Source organism: Melospiza melodia, chromosome 4, assembly GCF_035770615.1.
Source record: "Melospiza melodia melodia isolate bMelMel2 chromosome 4, bMelMel2.pri, whole genome shotgun sequence".
NCBI lineage: Eukaryota > Metazoa > Chordata > Aves > Passeriformes > Passerellidae > Melospiza > Melospiza melodia.
Window position 1 is genome coordinate 62,926,149 of NC_086197.1, and position 25,121 is coordinate 62,951,269.

General features: G+C 37.6%; 1 protein-coding gene across 1 annotated transcript; it reads right to left on the minus strand.

The window, feature by feature from the left end:
- Positions 1–10,906: 10,906 nt before the first annotated feature.
- Positions 10,907–23,443, minus strand: NTS (neurotensin). Its single transcript, XM_063154938.1, has 4 exons — positions 23,173–23,443; positions 19,073–19,134; positions 12,742–12,966; positions 10,907–11,274 (listed from the first exon to the last, which is right to left on the minus strand). Exons 1-4 carry the CDS (start codon positions 23,231–23,233, stop codon positions 11,128–11,130), a joined length of 495 nt encoding a protein of 164 aa, XP_063011008.1. The 5' UTR covers positions 23,234–23,443; the 3' UTR covers positions 10,907–11,127.
- Positions 23,444–25,121: the final 1,678 nt, after the last annotated feature.

A 25,121-nucleotide genomic window follows, 5' to 3' on the forward strand; every position in this document is an offset into this window, starting at 1 on the left:
TATTAAGAAATACTGAAGTCTGTATTTAGTTTTAAGAATATCCTCAGGGCCCTTAAAAATAAATAATTGGAGCAGATAAATTGAATAGAGAAATGTGAAAATTACATGGTTTAAAGTGATTTGGTGCTCTAAATCCTCAAGAGCCCATTGAAGACAATTAGTACTAAGAAACTAAAGCCTCTCAATTACGAAGACAGGTTAACTTTCCTAATCTTTGTCTTTCTCTTTACTTCCACCAGATGGTGGTGTATTGCAAAAAAAAAAAAAAAAAAAAAAAACAACTCCCGAAGACTTTTTCCTTTCAAAGCCTAAAAAGAAAGGGAAAAGTCATCATCAGGTAAAAAGAACACATCAAATCCCTATGAGACTATACAGATTTTACAGAAACAAAGTCCTAATTTTTTTAAAGTTATACCTAACCCCTAGTCCAGATTTCTGTCCATAGGAGGAATGTGACTTTTCTTCTAGTCTCTTCTTTATTATTTAAGATGCTAGACTGCTTTATTTTCAATAGATGGAGTAGGAGAGATAGTTATACACAGTTATTATGTTTTAATCAAGTCTTGTAATGTTTTTCCATTCCACTTCAGCAGTGATTCCTCACAACACTCTTTTCATCCATTTTTTTCTTAGAAGAATTTGCTGATTGTATTTTGCTCTCTGTCTCACCTGCAATACCAGTGCACCCTTCTGGAGGGTTAAGTGCAAGGCCCTGGGCACTCCAAAGCAAATATTTAAACCTTAGTAAGGTATCATGAAGCAACTCTTGAATGTTCCACACACTTTGACATCAGGTCAAGGAAGATTTAACTTTGGCTTAAAGATTGTCCTGGGCTTCAACACAAGAAGACTCCCACTGATACTGAAACCACTGCTTCAGCTAACAGACAGGCGTGTGCATAAAGCCACGTCAGCATTCCTGCTGCCTCCTCCAACTGGGTAACTCTGCAGAAACACTGGGTTTTGAAGTCCTTACAGGGTATGAATGATTTTGCCATGCAGGTGCCATGGATATTGGTGGCAGGGAGTGATGTGAGCTGTGATGTTTCAAGATTTATTCTAGGTAGTTAATACTCTTACACTTCTTCTCCAAGTATTGTGGTATTGTATTAGAATCTGTATATGTAGACATATAAGCACTTACAAGCAAAAAAAATTGCTAAAGGTCTCCTCATTAACAATTTTTTATTTGCTTCTGAGAATAGACAAATGTTTTCTTCCATTGAGAAACTGTTATTTCAGCATCTGAACTGAATGGAGGCTCTGTTACTGGATTTAACAAAGGAAAAACTTAAAAGGCAAAATATAATGCTGTTGTCTGTGCTTTATTCACTGTGTCTCTCCAGGCAGTGCCTTGATATTCACTCATGAGCAAAAGGGTTCAATTTGCTAATCCTTAAGTTCCAGAGGATGAGCTTGGGGCCCCTGGGAATATGGTGTTCAACACAAGTCCTGACACTCCACCCTAAGCTGTGTGGATTTGAAAAACAGGCTTCAAGCCTGAAGCAGGATTGTTTTCTAATTATCATCTGTTCATGTGAAAGTCAAAGTCTCAGAAGCTAAATGTAATTAAAACAGTTATTCTACCCCTTGGTACCAAACATGAAGCAGCCCAAATTCCCAGGTCTGTCATCCATACTCTGCCAAATTATTCTTTGCTGTGTTAACTGCTGCCTCCTCATCTGTGTGCTCACCAATAATGCAGAAACCCATAAGAGTACTGATTATGAACAAGAGCTATTCATTTGGTCTCCTTACTTTGGATTACAAATTGTCTGCTATGTGCCATGGTATGGCTGAACTCGTAGCATTCTCTACAACACTTCTTCTATTGCCACTCCTCTCCTCAAGTCTACTGTAGAAACTAATCTACCCCACCCAAAAAGAAGATGAAGGGAAAATACATGAGTTTTTCTTTTAAAATCAAGTGTTCCTCACTGCTTGGGTCATAGAATTTTTTTTAATTAACTCATAGCTTTATTTACATCTGAAATGGGGCCTTAAACCTTGTTAAAGCAGGGGATTTAATTTTAAAAAATGAAAATTTTTCAAGTGGGAATTTACACTTTATGCCCCACCTTGATTTGTAACTGGAACACTTGAAATTGTTTCAGTAAATAGCAGCATGCAGAAAGCACAATGTTCTCAAGGCAGTCTTAATTGACAAACTACAAACCAGACATGCAGACCTATTAGTAACTAGAGAAAAATGGATTCCCTGCTTTACAACAAGTCAAGCTGTGTCTTGCAACAATAAGGTCTAAGACTTACTTGGTGCTGCTTACAAAGTTGCTGTAAAAGAAGAAAAAGGGCGCTACTCTGACAGTCTGTCTCTTTGCTTTCTTTCTTTCTTGTCTTCTCCTTCTCTCCAGGCTATTCTCCGCCTCATCATTGGCCCCTTTTTTTACGTTAAAGATTAAAAGGAAGAGTACACGTCTGATAAACAGCATATTACAAAAATTTCAGTCCCCAGTTCCAGAATTAAATCAAATCCTGAATTTTCTACTGACAGTCTATAAAATCTGATCAAAAAATCAACAGTAATCACAAAACTTATTGGAAGGAAAATTGTGATTGCCAGCCCAAATGTTATGTAGGAAAAAACATGGCATCCTTCTCTCTGTTCTGGTTTTCTTCATGTAGTAGTGACCAAACAGCGATCATTTATTTGAGTTTCTTATGCTATTTTCCCAACCATCATTTCCAGCTTACAGAAGGCTTCCCTCCTATCACATTTTGCAATATCCGAGGGTTATAATATGTCTTCTGCTCCCTTAGAAGACTGAAGCTTCTCCATCACCAAATAATTTCCTCTTCTCTCACTTTAAATTGTGTGTGTTCAGTTCAGGACCAGTATAACTGTGCAGGACACAGACTTAATTTTCTGAATGTTGGAAGGTGACCATCAGGCATACAGTTGTGCAGCTCACACCCAAACCAGACCCAATGAGCTATGGGTCATTGTTTTGGTCAGATCTGATAACACAACAAAGAATTATAAAACAGTAACATTTTTTAGTCATTTTTTTACTCAAAACAAGCATAAACATCCATTTTTCTGGCCATGAATATCAAGTAACACCCCTGCAAAGCTCTTCTTTTGATGAGATGCATTCTAAGAGAGATAAGGCAAGAGAGCAGTGTCTCCATATAAAATGTTTCCTTGTGTGTATCAAATGAATGAATATCATAAAGTGGTTTGGGTTGGAAGGGCCCTTAAAGATTATCTAGTTGCAACTGCTCCTGCCATGGACAGGGACACCTTCCTTTAGACCCCAATGCTCAGAGCCCCATCCAGCCTGGTCTTGAATCCTCACAAGGATGGGGCATGCACAGCTTCTCTGGGTCATCTGTTCCTGTGTGTCCCCATCCTCACAGCAAGGAGTTTATTCCTGTGTGTATGTGTACCTATATATAAGCAGCAGAAATACTGTCCATTTATTTGACTTTTTCTCTGTTTACCCAAACTATTTCAACTGGTTGCACAAAGCTAGACTGTTTAAATAGCATTTAGCTTTATATATTATTAATCTCAAGGACTATCTATAATGGTAAATTTGAGCAATCCTTTCTTATACACACCTGTTGCCAAAGAAGCAGATGCACTCCTAGCAGAAAAGCACTGAAGTGTTTAAGTGAACAGAAATCAGGTTTTTAAGCACCGTGCTACAGATATTTTAACACTCTCTCTATCTAAATAAAGACTTATCACAGTACACGTCAGTTCCTTTCACATCGAGATATGCCTTGGAAAGTGTTGCAAATAGTACATTATGTTTCTTCACACACTACTGAAAGCTGCTAATAAGGCATCAAAAATCTTTTAGCACAGCATTACTTCTTATGCCTTCTGCCTTGCTGAATGTTCAGAGGAGATCTTACTTATAATCTACATCCATACATTTCACAGAAACCTGGATTTCAGGTCGAGGTCAGTGTACCATGCATTGAAGTAGAATGTTTGATTTGCCACAACTATGATAGACACATGAAGGAAATCTAATTTTTTTAAGACCAGTTCCAGATTACTTTCTTTCTGAGAATATGAATTTCTGGAGTTTATCTCTGAACTTTTATCTGAGAAAACAATCTAAAAAAGCCACGTACAAATATAAGTTTCTTATTACTTTTCAAGACTGAAATGAACTCCTGCTCTATGATAAGGCCTTCACTTTGGCTCTAGGCTTTCCTTGGTTCTTTTTTCATCTCCCCTAAAAAGGTGGTCCTATTGTCTGCACAATGGGATGTCTCCTAATTCTGAGACCAGTGTGATGAAATAGTGTCCACTTGCTTGAGACATGGGTTCAAACAGCAAGGTTTCTCAAACCTGTACAGATTGGTGTTGATTATCCCAAGCTATGAACAGCAATCTGTATTTCTGTCTTGTACTGACAGTCCAGGCTTACTGAATGACCCAACTGACTCTGATTTGTGTATGTCTTGACCCTTGCCATGCCCTCCCTCCTTTTCCTGATCAGCTTTCTTCAGTTGTTCCAGTTTCACCTTAAAAACTTTCAATTTGAAACATCTCAGCTCAAATCTGTTTTTCTTGATTCAAGGGAAGTGCTGGGAATGCCAGCCAGATGATTGCCCTTCCCATACACTGAAGGGAACTCTCCTCCTTTTTTCAGAATGTTCTGCATCTTAGTTTATAATACTAAGCTATCCACACTTTAGTTCTTAACCAACACTACAAAAGCAAAACGCAACTCAGTATTATATTCCCTTTGCTCTTTTTCCCTGACTTTTCCCTCCCCTTTTTCCTCCCTACATATACATAAAACCCATGCTTCAGCCAGCTCTGGCAATCTTTAGTTGGAGCCAGACAGAAGGAATATCCAGTTAACATCTTTGCACTTTTTTCATTAAGTCTCTTACCTATCCTTATTTTGCGTCCCATTTGTCTGTTCCCTTACAGCTCCTTTCAGTTCAACACTAATACAGGAACCTAAAACCACAGAGGTAAAGCTGAGGGGCATGGGATATTTATAAAAAAAACCAAATTTTAACTTTCACAATTCCCTTGTTCTAAGAGTAACTCTTAACTTCACTATCAAAAAAAAAAAAAATTTGAAACATCTGCCATCAGCAAATGAACTTTGAGGAGAACAGAAGTATTTGCCAAGGATTTCATCTTCAAAACAGCTCCAGCTTCAGCACTTCAGTGCCTTTGCATATTAAAAACAATACTTTAGAAATTTGTGTTATTGTCTATTTTTGGAACAAGAAGATGTAAAATACTATAATAACATGGTACCATAGTATTCTGCAATTACATATTCCTCAAAATTATACTTTAAATGCAGCAAAATTCAGAATGATTTGAATAAACCCTTCATTTGTGGGTATATACTCATGTAACTTTGCTATATGTGGTGTTATTTTTTTGATCCCTTCTTTTAAGCAGAACAAAAGGCAAGTTGTCTTTTCCAAACAGCTCTTTATTGTAAAGATCATTAAATAAGATACCAAAACACAACAACTTCTACAGTATATGATTTTACAACTACTTTAAGGATTTGGTAGTACATAAAAATAATCAAGAGATTTCTTTCATGAAAGAGCTATTGAGTAAACTATTTCTAAGATCTCTATATCTGTTAAAAATTAGGATTTTTTTTTTTCCTAGGACAAGAATGATTGTGTTGTAAGCATAGAGTTTATTAATTCAAAAAATTTGTCTTTTTGCATCCCAATAAAAGTTTTTAAAATATTAGATTAGAGGAAGAGTTGTTTTTAAATACATATAAACAATAGATTTGAAAAAGAAAATTGGAGGAACAATGCCATTCATTCCAGATAAAATTATTCTCAGGTCATATTTCATATTGCACAATATAGCACATATTAGGTTCTTTCTTTCTTTCTTTCTTTCTTTCTTTCTTTCTTTCTTTCTTTCTTTCTTTCTTTCTTTCTTTCTTTCTTTCTTTCTTTCTTTCTTTCTTTCTTTCTTTCTTTCTTTCTTTCTTTCTTTCTTTCTTTCTTTCTTTCTTTCCTACATTTTGTAGACCTTGAGATAAATGCCTATACGAGATAAAATAATCTTAAATTCTAGAATACTACATTACAAAATCTGCTATACAGCTTGGATTTTTAAATCATTAATCCAAAAAAGCTACAATAATGATTTCAAGATTGTCATTTAGGATGTTTCCAGTCTATTAGTTTCTCTGGTGTACAAATCCACTCATAATAATGTTAGCACTTTATTAAGCAGCTGGGACACTTCACCTGGATCAGGTCTTCTTGTTGCTGCCAGTCATTTAAAAAGTAATGTATAGACTACCTGAGTAGGACTTAATCTATCCATAAGAGAAATATATCCTGCAAAAGCTTCGTACGACTGATTTGCAAAAGCAAAATAGAAAATGTTTCCAGACTAACAGTGCACTGTAACTTCTGTGACAAAACAGACTGGTACTTAACCCGTTAGGAGCTCAAACAGAAAAATGCTATTCCCTGGTAATTCAAGTCCAGTTTTGTACAGTCCCCCTTTTCCTTCTGTACAATGGAATGTGATGCAATTCCTGAGATATGAGCTGTACACTCTGGACTGCTTGGAAAAAGCAAGTGACCATTGGGCAACCAAGAGTTCCTGAAGGCTTTGTTTCTTAGTAGCTGACAGCCTCCAAAAATTACTGGGTGGCTCCCATGTCATTTCCCCACATTGCTACCTCGGAGGAATCATTCAGTCAAACAAAGCTTGCCTGCTAATGAGGTACCACAAGGCTCTTTTATTCCACTGTCTGATTGACTGGTCTGGCAGACCCATCCGAGTATCCTGGATTTGGATGACTTTGAAATCTGGTCATGAATATTGTGCTTTTGTGTGTGTGGTAACATGACACCCACTGGATTCAAGAGGCTGGATGAGAATGTCAAGTTTCAGTAAAAATTAATATTAACAAGCAAATATGTTTAAGCTCTTCTTTTTTACAAAGCTTAGATACATGCTTCTAATGCTCTCTGGAAATCTGGTAAATTGAAAGAAACAAAAATCATTTGACATGTATTATTACTTCATTAGGTTCAGGGTTATTTACTCTATCTATCTATCTATCTATCTATCTATCTATCTATCTATCTATCTATCTATCTATCTATCTATCTATTTTCAGGGTTTTGCAGCTTCACTCGCTAATTCTGAATGTTTGCATTTGGCAGCAATTAAAATCTCATTCTCCAGCTTCCTTGCAGAGGTCAACCCCTCTCTTCCACTTTATTTTGCTTCATGGGGAGTGAGATACAGGTGCTGACTTGTTATACCACAGAAGTCAGCACAGTTTATTTTGCAGATTATCTGAAACTCTTGTTTTCTCACTGCGTGCAGTCAGACCAGGATTTTGGATGTGGAGGACATCAATGATCCATCTGGAACCTTAGGAAATTTAAGAAAAAACTGCTCTTCTTTCTGCCCTCCAACATGAAATTATTGTAGTGGTAGCTTGTATCTTCAATTTGAAACTCTACAGTGCAAATTGATAACTAATCTTGGGGGAAAAGAATAAAGTTCAAGACCAGTTTTTTCTACATTTTGTGTTCACTAAGAGTCGGATATGAGGCATAGCCAATATCATACATTTCAAAATTAAATCTCTCTTAATCTGAAAAGTCAACATTTCATCCTGTGGTTTGCAGCACATCCATTAAACCCTTACCTAAAACACAAAACAAAATTTTAACTTCTAATAGAAAATACAGAAAATATTAAAACTTATACCACAAGCAAGATTTAAGAACTAAAGACTTATGTTATCAGCACTGCCTTTAACCTGTTAATTGATAACAGCAACTATTATATTATAATGTTTCTTTTAAAGACAAAGTAACAAATATATGCTTCAGAGATGATAAAATTATTAATATATCTGTGTTTTACTTTTTCTGTATAGGGTATTTGAAATATTATGGATGATAACTTAAAAATATATAAAATCAAAGTAAATCTCAGTTCCATTTAATTCTTCATTAGAAAGTACTGACAGCTTTCTGCAATAACTATATGACTATATCCAATATTTTAGGAGTCTAAGAAATAGTTAAGTATGAAGTTTCTGAATAATTGGTATAATTATTCATCTATTAACTTAATTTAAAAGTCAGTGGTTCTCTGAAGACATAGAAAGAGACAGAACATCTCTCAATAATTGCTTTTATAAAACAAAATTGCCCTTATCAAAGGGAGTTCTTTAAGAAAAGGTAGTGGTCTTCAAAATAGTAATTTTAAATGGAAAGGGAAGGGAAGGGAAGGGAAGGGAAGGGAAGGGAAGGGAAGGGAAGGGAAGGGAAGGGAAGGGAAGGGAAGGGAAGGGAAGGGAAGGGAAGGGAAGGGAAGGGAAGGGAAGGGAAGGGAAGGGAAGGGAAGGGAAGGGAAGGGAAGGGAAGGGAAGGGAAGGGAAGGGAAGGGAAGGGAAGGGAAGGGAAGGGAAGGGAAGGGAAGGGAAGGGAACTCTCTAAGTTTCTGAATTAGTAAGTTCACATATTGTGATAGCTTTCTCTGACCTGAACTTCATCCAGGACTCATTCCTGCTGCAAATATAGCAGCATGGATATTGCAGGCAATGCACAGTTATGGGTGAGGCAGGTACCCTGCAGATCTCACTGAAAGAATGTGCAAAATAGAGACAAATACACCTAAGCCTATAATATTTCTGCCGTCATCCAAAAATGAAGGCTAAAGAAAGGCTGCCATTCAACAGCCTCCTGAGGCCATCAGGAGGTAGCAGAGAAGAGAGAAGGGATTTCAAGCAAGGAAGTCTCCCAGACTTCAGTATTTCCTTTAACAGCTCTGAACACCTGGCTTAATTCTATGGTTTGTGTTTTCTATTTTAATATTGCTATGCTTGCTTTTCATGAATGACTAATAAATTGAAAAGCCAGCACCGGCTTTTTTAACTTAACTGACCATATTGCAATTACAGTTTTTGTTTCCTTATCTAGTTCAGACTGTCACACTGGATGACATTCCTCTGACACCTCCATCAGAGGCTAGGGACAACTGACAAGCAGTACTTTCCAGCCATACTTTAAACTGTCTCCACCAGTGAGACAAAGTAGCTGTCTGTGTGCGGATTCACAGTCTGCTGAAAGGAAATGGGTTATTTAATGCCATTTCCAGCCAGTCTGACTAATCTGTTAGCTCTGCACTGCAAAGAGCAAGTACATGGTCACAAGGTAGTGCGGAACACTAGATGGGGATGGAACAGGGAGTATCATCATTTGAGGTCATATACCATTACCATGACTAAATTACCTCAAAATTGAGACATGGAAGGGTGTTTGTTTCTGAAAAAATTACATTCTCTATCAGATGACAACCACATTACCTTACCCTATTTTATTTAGCTTTAATATTGTTAAACTTAACATAAGAGAAATAAAATGACTGGTTTTTTTGGTCTTATTTTTCTGGTTTTCCCATGAAAAAGTGATCTGAATTTTCTTTTTTTTTTTTTTTTTTTTTTTGTCCTCCGGTTCTGCAAGCAGCGAATTTTGGAACAAACTGCTCTGCTTTGTTATATCAGAGCAAAAGGCATTTAGGCATTTTAGAATGCAAATATCCGTAATAGGACTAGGGATGTTACAAGTTTGTTGGAAAGAAAGCATTTCTTAACCACTTGAGAGCATGCTGGGTCTCCAGTCTAATTCAATGTGTTTTGTAAAAAAAGCAAGGGGTGTGAATTTACTTATTTAAGCAAAGCCCTTAAGCACATTAAGCACTTAAAACATTGGGACTGAATGTACTTAATTGCTTTGCTGTATTTGAGTCATAATGATTATTGCAATAATTAGTTTATGCTCAGGTATTTCTTGTCAGTGCATGCATTTAAGGGTTATTGAATGAATAAACTGATTAATAATATTTGCAGTGAGAAAAGGAAATATAATTAGCTTTAATATTGTTAAAATACATTTTACTTTAAAAACTCCATCCCTCCCCATGAAACAAAGTGTAACAACCTTGTGAGAGGATTTGAAAATTCTCCAAGTGTTTGGGTTTCTGTTGGGTTCTTGGTTGTTTGAGGGCATTTTTTGTTAGATTTTTTTTTGGGGGGGGGGTGATGGTGTGTTTATTTGTTGGAGGAGAATTGCTTTGAGGAAATACATCAAACAGGAAACAGGTAAGTTTTCAAAAACAATGTCTGTCCCACTTTTGCCTTCTGGTCTGAGCATCCGGGCTTCACAGGTCTTGGACAACCCCTCACTTTTCATGGTTGTTGTGGGCCCCAGCCCATTCAGACTTTTCCTCCAAACTGGAACCCAGAATCATTGAGATCCCAAATCTCATGCACACATCACAAACATGGAACTGGAAAATGTGTAACTTTCAGGCAACAGTTGATTCCTCATGGCTTGAAAACATTTTTTCCCATGCTGTGACCCTGCCTCTCTGTTAGCTTCCAAGACTGTTTTCAACTCTGAAACTTCCTGTTTTATACAAATTTGTGGAAGGAGGGAAAGGAAACGCCTTTCAATAGTAATTTTAAGATGTTCTACTTTCAATGAATCTTTCCAACATTTCACTAAATTTCTTTTTGTTTTTTGTTTTTCCTGAGCATTCATAGATTAGAAATAAAAAATTCAAAATTCAATTACAAGCAAGCTATTTAAAATATTCATTTTGAAACTGCCATTTAATAGTTAATCCTTTTCTTCCTTGGACCTATTGCTAATAAATTAAACTAGTCAAAACATAAAATACTGTGGCACTGCTTACTACTATATTATTCAAGAAATTTGGAAACATTTACATGTTTGAGGTGGTGCATTAAGAGTCTGTAAGATTCTCAGTAGGATTTATGGACAATATCAATTTACTTGGTGTTATGTTGGTGTACTTTATAAAACTGGAAAAGACTACAAGATTGTTTGAAAGCATGTTGAAATCTCAGTTTTGTACAATACATCATGCTTAAAAACTAGTTTTATTCGCAAATGTATTAGTCCAATTATCTCAAGTAGGAAAAATCCACAATCAAGAAACAGCAATTGCAAAAAAGACACAGCTATGTTATCATCTTGATTTTCCAGAGTATATTTTCACACAAGTATGATTTTAGATTTAGATAAGATAACCATAATGCACAGTTACCTATGAACTAAATATACATTGTTTCTTCTGCTGCATCAGTAATATGAACTTCTCTTGAGTATGTATGGTCTTCTAGCTTTGTTCACATGTAGCTGCCGTTTCAGAATATAGGGATTTTTTCTCTTCATGATTTCTTTTTCTTGGCTTGAGTTCTCCAGATCAAAAGCATCTTGCTGTAGTAACTGTAGGATGCAAGAAGAGACACACTGTTATCTACTTTTTTTTTTTGTAATGAAGATTATTATCTCCTCCAAATTTTAATGAAATATTAACATATTTTATTGCCACCAATACAATCTGTAGCTGCAGCATTAATTTAAAAATATATAAAACTCAAGACACAAAACTAAAATCAGGCTAAAGATGAGCGGAGCCCTACAGAAGTGATTTTTAAATTCCACTTCAACAGATTAGATAACTGGTTTTGACTAGAGAGGAAAGCTGGTTTATCCTACTTAGACCAAAACTCAAACAGACTGAAAGTTTTCTAATGACTATCACTCTGTTATCACATGTTTAGGTTAAACACCTACATGCACTGCTTTCTGGTTCCATCTGTTGAGAAATATTTTATTCTACAGTTTCCTGCAAAGCAGGGAATTGTGACTAAGACATATGGGTTATTGCATATTTGGTTCTAGGGTAGTTCCTTTCCAGCAATAAATGCGCTGAAGAAGAGCATCTTCAGAAAACTCTGGTTCTCAAAGAGGTTGCAGTCCTTTGCATGGACCACCCCAGCTAACATGAGGATTGGGAATATAAAGAGTTATGACAGCAAAGCAAAACAAAACAAACAAAACCCCAAACAAACTAACTAACAAAAAAACCAAAACCAACCAAAAATATCTGGATTCATCTAGACTGTACATGAACCTGAGATAGATGAAGAAATTTGCTTTACTGGAAAGTGGGTAGCGACACTGAGTTATCTTTTTTCACTACACAAAGCAGCTTTTAGTGTAATATCTAACAATGCAAGGGGATTGTGCCTAGTGTGCTTCTGTGTAGTCACTGTAATCGCTGTACTAAACTAAATATCAGAAATGGACTATAAACAATCACTGTTTAAGAGCAGCAATCTTCATACAATCACAATGTCAACTTCCAGGGCCCTCTTTCGGTGTAGGGACACCAAAAGCAGGAGTTACCTTGTTGCCAGTTTCCTAGCAATGATAAGAAAACCAGAATACCTAGTAAAATGGTATGTACACATGGGCATGTATCCCTGCATTTTGAATTCATTTTGCCTTAGGGTCCTCAAACAGAAACACTGGGTACATTTATTTATGCAATAGATCTATAATAACCTCATGTCTGTTAGGCAGATATTAATTATGTTTTCTGGCGTAGTGATGACTTTCATATGCTTGTTTGGTTACCTGAAATGGCTACAAAGAGTGGAGAAAGCACATAGTTAAGAAAAGTTCTCATTTATCCATGGGTTTTTGTAAGAAACAAACACTCAGGTCATCAGAAACTGCACTAATTCACTGCTTATACTGGAAGAGGCATATTATAGGTACTACAGAATATAAAAAAGGGAAGGAAAGCTCAGACAATGTGATGGAGGTCACATGGATATGGATTTTACAACATCACTACAAACATTTAATGCAGTAGAAAAATGCATTTGTGATGGTTTGTGTTACCTCCCAGTGCTGAAAAGCTCTGCTGTGGCAAACTTTTTGGAGTTGATATACTGTCAGCATTGCTTCCAAGCTGAAGCCATCCAGAGCGGCAGGGAACTGTCTTCCTGGAACCAGATCCTCCTCATCTACCTCTACTGTTTCCCCCATTTGGTTGTTTATGTTGTTGACAAGATTGCAGACATTTAGCAGGGTCACTTTCCAGTAAGGAAGTTTTGCTCTGTTAATCTGAAAATAAAAACACCCACCATTTAATATATCTTGGGGTTTTTTTTATCCATGTGCTACATTCAAACGTTTTGTTAGAAACAAGTTTATGTTTCTGAAGTGCTTTTCATCTGGTCAACTTTTAGACAATAATTAGAGCGCAGAACTTAGGACAACTCATTTATTACACACGCCAAGTCTGCTTCCTTGCAGCCTTGCCCCCCAGGTAGATATAAATGATGAAAAAGCTCAACTGCTACCAAACCAGAATGACAGCATTTCATAGTCATTCTGCACAGGTGCAAACAAAAACACAGATGGAAATTAATATAATATAAATTCACAGGTGTACATAAGGATAATGAATCAAACCCACTGGATAAATTCCCAGCTCAGGAATCCAAGCTGGATGCCTGTGGTTAACTAGACACTCCTCCCTAGTTCAGCACAAATAGCAGTCATCCCAAAATTCCCTGAGAAAAGGAATGGAGGCCCTGATTCAGGACAAGCTGTCTGATGAGTCTGGGTCTGAAGTTACAGAATCTGTAAGCCCCACAAGTTTTGGATCCTGGAAAGTGAAGAGCCTGGGAGATGGCAATTGAAGATCTGTAGGCTTAGGGAGATGGAGCAAAGACAAAACATAGCTGTGAAAACAAAGTACTCCTGATTTGGTAACTGGAGTGAAAAACTGAGACCAACTGTATTTATGTGGCCCAACATGAACCTGTTATAGAAAGAGAGAAAAAAGGAAATTTCACCATGTTTTGTCTCAAATTTTGCTTTTTCCAGTACATTTCATTATGTATGAGCTCTTAAACTATTTTAAAGAAATGCTGATAAGCATGATTTTTACTTTTCTACTGGTATTGTTTTTTCCAAGCAGTTGCAGCAGCAGTCTTCCATTTTGATTATCAATAGCAAAAATGTAAGTTTAAAACTTAATTCCTATCTCATTTACTGCTTTTCATTATTTTGCCATTTTCTTCATTCTCCCACCACTAGTTATTTCTTCTGCACTGTACTCCTTTCAGTGCTGAGTATAGAATTGAGTTTCCTTCAACTAGACCTGGTGACACAGCAATCTCCAACCAAAAGCCACATAGCAAACTCCTAGTTATTCCTTGCAAGAATTTCCTTGCTATGCACATTAGGATTAGACCTTACCTATGAACTGAGATGTAGTTGCTTCTTTTCCTGTAAGCATGAAGTTAAAAGCAGGTATGACACTAACACAGACATCGCCTTTCACACATACTCGCAGCACTGATTGAGTGTGGATGCAGTGCTTACTTGGCTGAACATCAGGAAATCACAGAACCTGTTTCTTTAGGGATCCTTTCTAACAAAGGGGCCTTGCGTGCAAGATTTATGTAAATTCATCACACTTGACTATTTTTTGAGGGAAAAGAAAGTTCAGAGAAATGAGGAAGAAACAAGAAAATTGGGCATCACTTTTAGCATTAGTTACAAAAAGTTTTCTTTTGTCCATGATCATTACTCCAACATAGATCTGAGAAATACATGCCCATCAAAATAAGAATGATTTAGCCTTTTAATAAAACTGCTGCGCATTCTCAGATTCCTGACAACATTAAACAAAAAAAAGATTATTTTGTTTTGAGGCTAAGAAACCAAATCTGAAATCTTATTTGGAAGCTTGTAATTGGTACTGCACTCTTTACTTTGAGTTCATTTGTTTTCTCATTGAAGTACCCTAGTTAGCCTATCAAATTTCTTAAAAAGATGTGACAGTTTCAAGATAAAATTATTCTCTTTGCAGAATATCTAATTTTATCAACAGAAGTTAAACTAGGGAAAAGATCAAATGCCCAAGGCAATTTCAAAATGTTCTTTGGTCTGCTTTAATATATTTTTGAAATATAAAAATATGGAGCTTTCCATGAAAAATGAGGAGGCTTCTCCAGTTCACTGCTCTCTCCTGGATATGCAAAAGAAATGTGAGCCAGCACTGCAACAGCTAAATCTCAATAGAATCTAGATGCAGTTCTATGTGAGCCAGTGAGATTTCTGAGTTGAGAACCAAAAATGTTCCAGTGGATAGAAACAGAAGAGTAAAGGATAGGGTAATTTTTCATGCCTTCTTGCACAATTTATAGAATCTTTTTGATCTAAAGTTGCTACTTGATGTCATTCTGCACATCTATGTATAAAGGAACTTTCCTCTGTGTATTAGTAAAGTACTTATGTAGCAGATTTGTTTAGGTGAAAATTGTCTTAGCTCCTACTTATGAGATGAGGAGAAAGCGAATTTACAGTGCTGTCTTCAAGCTTCTAATTAATATTTCATTTGTTAAGGGAGTCTCATTCCTATTAATGCCATGAATATATCACCTCATAAAAGTATTTTTACTTAGATACTGCTTCTGACCTACTGCTACCATTAACAATTCAGTCAGAGTGAATTTTGGGTTATTTTAATTGAATGTGGAGTTTTCCAGGCCATGTCCAGTCACCAAACAAGGCAGTCATGTTATTTTTCTGCTCCACTATCACATCAAGCATTAAAATCAGACCACTTTGCTTTCCTGGGTTATGGAAAATAACTGAGGCAGTTATCCTAAAGGTATATGTAAAAAAATAGTCTAAGATGATGATAATCTGAATTTTCAGATTAATTTATAATATGGGATAAACTTTATTTATTATATATTTATATGTATTTTCCACACAGATCTAAGCAATATCAAGTACACTAGCTCAACAAATGGTTTGGAAAACACCCACACAATAAAACAAGGAACTCTTATCTGCCAAGGTAGAACAAATTTTTTTAAGAGTAACTTGAAAAATATCTGGGAATAATCTGAAGAAAGAAAGGAAATTGAAGTATGAACTAGAATTTAAAAAGTATATGAATACTGAAGTGAATATGACGTATGTATTTCCGCTGTTGAACATGCTTGTAAATAAGAATCAGATATATAATTTCTCCCACTTCATGGATCTTGAAAGAGAATTTACGATCATCTAAGAAATTGAAATAAGTGTATTTCCTTCTTTGACAAGAGGTTTGTCCTATGCAAGACAAAAGAGATTTCCAAGTTACAATTTATATGGTATTTTATTTCCATATCTGGTTGAATGATACCCCTGATAGTTTCCCTAAGATACTTCTTTTGTTACAATCCATCCATACATCCCAAATGCTATTTTTCATTAGGGAAAATTATACCTGCTTTTTACATTCTTGTCTTTATCTAGTAAAAGCAGATAAAAAGCAAATTCATTACAAAGTAAAAATCCCTAGTTAGTGTAGGATCTCTATGGTTCTTTTTCATGATAGCAGTTGAATTTTGTTCAGATTGTCACCATAGAAATAATATACTTAATCAGATACATATGAATTCTATTAAAGAAGAAGTTCTTCCATGGTGCATATTAATGCCTGTAAAGCTAATTAATTTTTATGCAATGACTGAGTCAGGAAGTCACTAACTCCTAGATAGCTGTAGGTTCCTCCTACTTCTAGACAGCTCCTCAGACAAGGAGGCTAAACTCTCTGGGAAAATGAGCTCATAAATAGGCATCCTACAACAAGGAGAACTCAGTGGGTCCATTAATTCAGATATATTCTCCAAGGAATACTTTCATTTCACTTTTTTCCTTCCCCTCTAAATAACATAGTGTCAATCTTTTTGAGTTCAAAAAAGATTCTTCGTGCAACTGGTGGTTTCCAGCAAGCATTTAGGAAGCTAGAAACAGTTATCTCTTTGGTATGAATAGAGCTTTTTTATTTAAAACAAAAAGAGAGACAGGATATAACTGTCCACATATTTTGACAAGTCGGGTTTTGTTCTTTTACCTGACCTTCCCAATGGCTTTATGGATTTTACCTTAGGAAAAAGACAGAGCATTATAAGCATTTGTTTGATCCTTGTATCTTGGTTCAGATGTAACAGCAGGGAAGGGTGACAAACTGTATTAAGTGTTGAAGACAGATTGCAATAAGCACGAACTAATTCTTTAAGGATGGAGAGTGATTCAGCATATAGGTGACTTTAAGAGCAGCTTGAAAAGGGGCAGCAGGCACTGGACAACAGTCTGTGAAATTAAAGGCATAAGGCAATTCTTCCCATAGTACTGGATAGACTACTGAATATTGCAAAAGGTGTGTTTAAGCCCTGGTTGTAGTCTTGATACTATAGTCCACAAGTGCCTACTTAGGTAGATTTTTGTTCTATCAAATACTAAACCCTCAAGTGATCATCCATTTTGCTTCACTTTTAGATCTCAGCTTTCATAAACAGTAATTATTTTCCCATCTTAATGCTGTTTAAATTGTTAGGATTTCCTTTGTTGATTACCAAGTAAGTGTCAAATACAGTCTGTGCAATTTAGCAGTAATTGCCCTCAAATGGAACCAGATCTCAGGTACCACACAAGACAGGTATAACACATACTGTCTTCAAATTTGTCTATCACACCAGAACCATAATTTGTTGTAACAAGGGTTAAAATCTGGCAGTGGACAACAGAAAAAAAGTAATTTCAGTAATTAATGGGATTGTGATATTACTCTTGTAGAAGACTTGATACACAGTTTTTAGTGTTTCTACTATGTCTTGCTTTGATGTCAAGAGACAACATAAATTCAACTAATGAACTTTAGATGGTGATTTAAGGCAGTATAATGCAGAATTAAAGCAATGAAAGCAATGTCTCCAACATGAATCTACTGCTTCTGTCAACTTCAAGTGTCAGTTGACTGTGGTAAATACCCTGAGGGAGATGAACAGCAAGCTACAGAACATCAAAAAACGTAAGAGTATTATGGCAAACATTGTGACACTATTAACTGGTGCAATATATTTGTGCATTTGGAGTCACCTGAGCTTGTGTTCTGTGGTGAGAGGGAGGAAAAGATGGAAATCATGTTCACAGATCCACTAAACTCAGTAGCAGAAATACCAATAGCTGCAGGGTTTTATTCCAGGGCATCATATGCTTTGCCACAGAGCAAAAAAATCTATTTTTGTCGACCTCTTACACTTAAATACGTTTCAGAAAAGGAGAAGTTATTAAATCTTTCTGAACCTTGGAAAAGTGAGTGGCCAACAGGTTTATTTGTAATCTAAGGTTAACTTTCATGCCAGTAAAGAACACTGAAATCTAAGAACTGCCAGACCAGTTAAAGAAAATGCATTTTCTGGCTTTATACTTCTAGTCTATCAAATAATCCTGTGAAAAAGACCACTAAATGCAATATATGCAGAAGTCATCCTGGCAGGTTTTGTCTTTAACCTTCAACTAGTCATTGGCTTATGTAAATTTCTTTTTTGGGGGAGAAATTTTTCATTTCCCATTTTATTTTCCATTACATTTAAATAACGACTTAAACTTTATTGGAATAACAAATTAAAATATTCACCTTAAACCCACAGCATTTGTTTCAGAGTTTGTTCTTTATATGTTGTTGAAGATATATCAGACACATATGTTTCTTAGATCATTTATGGAAATTAATTGTGTTGAGAAAGTGTCTATCAGCCTGTCCAATACATACATGCAACACTATCTGCTTCACCCTGTCAATATGAGGTTTTCACTGAATTTTTATATATTCATATTAAATAACATAAACATTATTCACAGTCTGGAAACCTGCCAAGGAAATGCCATTTACAAAGTTAGTATTTTCACAGTCATGCCCCCATGTTCCTGTACTGGCACTATGATCAAAATCCTAAACCAAAATTGGCATATGTATTAACTGGTTTTGCTTTATGATTGTCCTAATTTTATATGCATATAGGAAGGGTTCTGCATAAAAATAGCACTTACAGATTTGACTCAAGGTTAATTTAGCTTTCATCGGGCATAATCTTATTGGAAACACATTTCCTCACATAAATTTACATCTCTGTACATAACACAGTTTTGACAGTTTAATGAAAGTACCAGTGTTACAGCTGAGGAACATGTTTAGTGTGTCACATCAACACCTTTATATTCCCTTTGAACTGGAGAAAATCTTGCACCAAAGTAAAACCTAACACTGAACTTTTATGTCTAGACCATAGGTTATTACTTTGTGCAAAGACTTTTGGGTTTGTAATGAGAATTCATTTGCTCCCTCCCTGTCAGGTAAAGGAAGAAAAATAATTACCTTTGATGTGTACATATTGGTCAATAAATCTGCTTCTAATGCTTTCATTTCCTCTTCTGAATCTGGGAATAAACCAGAAACATATGTTTATTATTTGATCATAAATCATGGACATTTTAATTCAACATAGAGAACTTAGATATTTAAATGGTTTTTAAAAATAAACAACAAACACAAACACCAGTGACCTAGAGGGACTGTTGCGAGTCTTCAGTTAACAGCAGCATTATATAAAAATAAATACTCAACACATTTTTAAAGCATGATCAAGCTTATTGAACTTAATGGAACTGTTCATTAATCTCAGCTTCATAGCAGAAAGGCTCATTAAACTGCAATTCCTTCAGTATTAAAAACCTGCAATATTCTTCATTATTTTCATAATAAATATTTGTAACATTTACTTACTTCGAAAAAAAATTGAGTATTTTTTCAAATAAGATTTATTTAACCAGTAATTATTTATGTAAATTGCAGTTTGATTACTTGATCAATAATCAACATTCTGTATTACTAATTAAGAATACTTAATTAAATTAATGATATTTTTACTGATATGAGGGAACTGAGCTTGACCAGTTTATGATAGAAGCTCTTGATAATGTATACACAAAAAGAAAGTATTCTGACTGGAAGTCTATGGATTTTCTTTACTGATTTAATCAACCTTTGATAGCTCAGCAGACTTGCAAGACTTATGAGTTAATAGGGTAAAAATTGCTGTGGAAAGAGAAAAAACTTTCACAGACACAAAAAACAGACACATTTCTATACACATCATCACAAGATGAAGATGACAATCACAATGAAGTTCTGGTGCCTTGGTTGCAGCAATCACAGCTCAGAGAGAAAAAATGTAAGGAATCAGTTAAGCCTTTAGGTGAAATACAGTTCCACATAGCTTTTACCTTTCCTGGAATACCAACAGTCCAAAACCAAACAATGCACTAATATTTCAAACCATACTCAACCAAAATATATACCATATTCCTATAGGTAATATCTCACTTTAAATAATCAATGCTGTTGGCATGTAAGGCCCTACCACTGAATATGGGGATAGATTCTGCCCATGCCTTCATTTCAGGGGTCATCACCATGCCGTGTCACTGCCTTTCACAGAACATGAGACTGTAAGGGACCACAAGAATGTGCTAATGTGCCACAGGTTTCTATCAGCACAGAAGGCACTCGTTACAATGTTCTTAAGAATCAGTCATATTTAATCTCAATAAATATCACATTTACTATCACTTTGTTTCTTCTTTAGGAAGCTCTCCTAAATATCAGTGCTTACTCAGTTGCTTCTGATTTCAAGTCTAATTTATTTCTAATTAGAAATGTATCCATGGTTTGCAAATAAATTCCTACACTATAAATAATACCCTTCTATTTGCAGTATTTACCCATCATGTATTTATTGAGAGGAATCGTTGCCCTTCCAATCTTAGTGTTTTTGTGTGTCCTTACAAGATTAGCAAACAAGTGCAAGATCACTGTGTCCTTTTGGTCAAAAACCATCACTCTGGAAATCCCATAAATGCTTCATTGAAAGGTTATTCCCAGATTTATTGGACTCTCACCTATTCTGCTTCCTTGCAAAAGCCTTGTATTCCCAAACTCACCAGAGCAGCCCTCTTCTGTCCCTGTGTTCTCAAGAGAGAACAGGATAGCACAGTTTGGTTCAGCTTCAATACTTAATCACCTTAATGCTTACCATTAGCTACAGAGGGCAGCTGTCTTACAAGTCTTTTGGTTTTGCTTGTCTTTTGTGGCTGAAAAACCCCAAAAACCCGGTTAGATAACAAGATAATATTTTATTCCTCAGATTTCCAACAGTTGTGTTTTTCTTAAAAAGGATCTTCTAACAGGAATTTCTATTACTTCCTAAGCCACTGCACTTTGTATTGTTGCACTGCTTCTTATTCCTATTATTTAGGTCATCAAAAACTTCCACGTGTCCCACATATCCCCTTCCTCTGTAGGGATGCTCCTGCTCACCTTTGCATTACCAACACAATAGATTCATTCATTATTTTTAGCATCAAAGCAATTGCATTTAAGTGGCTTGCTGTAATACTGATCTACAACTAGTCTTATTCAATGTTTAAAATTTTCATATTAAATAGGACTAGTTGTACACCAGTCAGCAAGTCTCTAGCCACTGATCTCCAACCTAATGCCTTTCAGCCCCTGCAGCAGGAATAGCAGCCAGTTTTGCCAGCTTTACCATAAGCCAAAGTTCTGCTAGCAGCACACAATCATCTCAGCTGAATTTCTATCAATGATAGCGTCTCCTGTGAGCAGGTGAGCACACACAATGACAGCATCATAATTCGTGGGGTCCTGGATCACACCAGCTGAGAACAATAAAAGGACTTGTGCCTGGTTAGCACCTTTGTTTCTCTAAAGGATGGAAGGTTGCTTCCACACATCATCTGGAAGATAGCTGAAGGCATAAAAGATGGGAAGGAAGGTATTAAGAAGCATTTGGATTGGAAAAAAAGAAATCTAGAGGACATTATTTAGGAGTCAAGATTCCTTGAGTGAAAAATAGAGCAAGGCTTGGAGGGAGAGAAGGATGAATGTTCATGTAATTCCAGAGTTAAAAAAAAGAGATGGATGAGGAGCAAAAGCATAAAAAGAACAGACTCTCAGAGAGCAATGTATAAAAAGCCTGGTTACACATTATTGTTAAAAACAGAGAGAAATTCACACAGTTTGATGTATTCTTAACTCCACTGACGAGAAAAATAGTTTCTACTCATATATTCACATTTTAAAGGAATAATTACATTCTACAGGTACATACTAACATCTGAGGGCAAACACTTTCAAAAAAATTATTTTTTTTAAATAGTATAACTGTCCATATTAGTTACAGATTATTTGAGCCCCATCACACAAGCTTCTCTGTGTCGTTTCTCATTTACAAATAATTTCAAATTTTCAAGCAAATAAACCATTGTGTCAGTTCCCCACACAGTTTGGCTTCTGGGGCATTTTTTATGAACCCATTTTAGTTCCCACTTAATTTATTTTTACTTTAGTAGTCTTTCATTAAGGCTCTTTAACGAGTTGAATTTGAAACTGCTTCACTGAAAATACTAGTGAAGAACTTGTCTAAAAACCTTAGAAATATATGGGGAGAAAAAAAAGTTAAGCTTTGTCACTGAGATCATGCATTCTCTATAATATACAGAACAATTATATTTAAACTGTAACAGGTATCATATGGTTTACATTTTTCTTCTGCAAGGGAATACAAACTGTAAACTTCCATCTAGAGTGAGAATTAGGAATTCTGAGTCCCTCTGAACACTAAAGTTGAAAAATAAAGTTACCTGTAAATTTACCTTGTAATTTAGTGGAGTTAAAAATCAATTTTCAAGTTAGTTCAGATTGGATTTTGCAGGCTATTCTGCTGTATATATGCGTGCATACACCTGTTTATCACCATAGCTATTTGGTCATAAACTTTAGACATAAATGGCAGATGCTTAAGATGTGTCATTTTTCAAAGAAGCAAGAAATGCATTTTAATATATTGTCCTCCTTTTGATCTTTTTAAAGCAGTTGCTCTTGGAGAAGAGATGCATTTACATCAACCTTCTTACTGTGTGATCTGCCTGTACTTCAGCGGGGTTTTTTTTGGTAATAATTTCAGATTTGTTGTTAGCAACTTTTTCTCCAGATAATAAAATTGTATTTCTCTTTCTAAAAAGCAACTGAAGGGCATACATATTCATGTTGATTTGGATCACAGCAGCTATTCACGAGCTGCAGAAATAACAATTTGTATCTTAATTTGGAAATACATGACATTCAATGAAACACAGCACAGCCAAGCAGATGGTCTGCACTGATTTGTACTTCCAATGACTAGTCTACACTAATTGCCGTGCTATGGATGCTGCGAGGAGGAATGGAGAAAGTTGGAGGAGCGGTGTAAAAGAGCGGTGATGCTGGCCAGAGCCCGTTATCAGGGGCGGCTCCGGGGGCGGCGGGCGGACAGGAGCGCCTTCCTTCCCCTCGCGGCTGCCGGTCCCGCTCACGGCCGCGGCTCCGAGGGGCGCGGGGCGGGCGGAGCGGGCACTTACCCGAGCAGAGGCTGCAGGAGGCCAGGGCCAGCAGCACCACGCACACCAGCTGCACTCTCATCCTTGCCGCGCCGCCCTCTAGAAAGTAAAGTCCATAAATCCTAGGGAGAGACGGAGAGAGAGACAGAGACAGAGACAGAGAGACAGACAGACAGAGCCCCGCCGCTCCTCGCCCTCCGCACGCGTGCTGACGGGCGGCTGCAGGCACCAGACGGGGGACCCAGACCCTTCCCCAACTATATAAGCCGCGGGGTGATGTCACGGCGGTACCGCCATCGCCTCCTGACGAAGCTCCCTCCCTCGCTCCCTGTTCCCTCCCTCCCTCGCTCCCTCCCTGTTCCCCCCGTGCCGCTGCCCCCTCCCCGCCGCTCCGCGCCCGCTGACGCCACTCGCCGCCTGACGCACTCGGAGCCCCGCGGGGCGCTCAGCGAGCCCCCGCACCCGCGGCGCCCGCCACGGCTTCTCCCGAAAGGGAGCTCTCCCGGGAATTTTTATTATTGTCATTATTATTTCCAAAAAAAGTTTCCGCAGGTGCTCCGTCCCCCGGCGCGGGGCCAGGCGTGGGGAGCGGCCGCGCCGCCGTCCTCGTGCGGTTGACGCCCTTTTTCTTTCATCTCTATAAACCTTTCCCTACAGCAAGGGAAAGAACCGCGCACCGGTGACGGCAGGGATGTTAAACCGGGGATGGGCAGGAATGCCTGACATGGGGCACGGCAGGGAGATAACCCTGGTCGTGGGTAGGAGCGTTGCATCGGGCACGGGTAGCAGGAAAAAGAGGGGAAGAAACAAAAAGGGAAGTCCGAATGTGTGAGAGATAGAGCAAGATAACAGGAAAAGCCACTTGATAGAGTGCTTCATAGATGCGCAAAAAATTGAGACCCGACCAGGCGAGACTCCCTGTTACTTCTGAAGAGCGCTTGCCACAGCCACAGCCTCCCGCTACGGTTTCAAGAGAGCGAGCGTTCCTCAGAGACACATCTCTCGGGATGTGCTTTTCCCTGCTGATTTTTCCGCTAGGTTTCCTTGCCCAGCGCTATCACAGAGCAGGCTCCGTGCCGGCACCGCGAGGTCGGGGGGCGCCGGACGCGCCGGGACCCGGGCGGCGGCGGGACGGGCGCGCTGTGCCCCGGCGGGGCGCGGGGTCCCCGTACCGGTCTCGGCACCGCCTACCCTGCCCTCCGTGGCTGCCCGGGAGCCTGCATCTCCGCCGGGCTCCCTGCTCGCAGCTCCTGAGCCGTAAAGCCCGGGAAAATGACCCGAAGGTGAGGGCAGGGTAACCTCCAACGTGTGAGTATAAAAACGCAAAGCCCAAGACTGGCGTCAGCCTCCATCGCGCTACTGCTTTCGTTGTGAGGGGCTTTTTTTGTTGTTGTTTTTCTCTACTCAGATACAGACAAATGCTCCATATGTTGAATACAGATAGAGATACAATGCAGAACATTTCTGTCTCTCTGAATACATTTAAGGACAGATACTCGTGTCACACTTAGCAGGAACACACGCTGCGAGCAGATTCTTCTGTCGTGGATGCTCCCCTCACTGCAGAAATGTTCCTCTAAAATGCAAAGAGCAGAGATGGGTGCTGTTTTCCTGCCATACCCTCTGTGATTGAATAGGTGTCGAAGAAACACACAAAATTTTCGAAATCCTGCCATAAGGAACACCTGGTGAGAAAAGTTTAATTAACTGAATTCTTTCCTCCCTGAAACAACTTTTGCTGTGCAACAGAATTTCAATTCAAATGCTGCATTGGTTTATGCTGAAATAAATACACACAGAAATTAAATAGAGTGCACTGAGGTGGTATTAGATGTTTTAAGAACACGGATTTTTGCATACAGTTGGGAACACATCCTTCTGTAATACTGAGAGAAAAAATAAAAATAAACAAAACCCCCAAATCCCCCAAACACATTTATCACTTTTTATGGGCTGTGCTAGTCTACCAG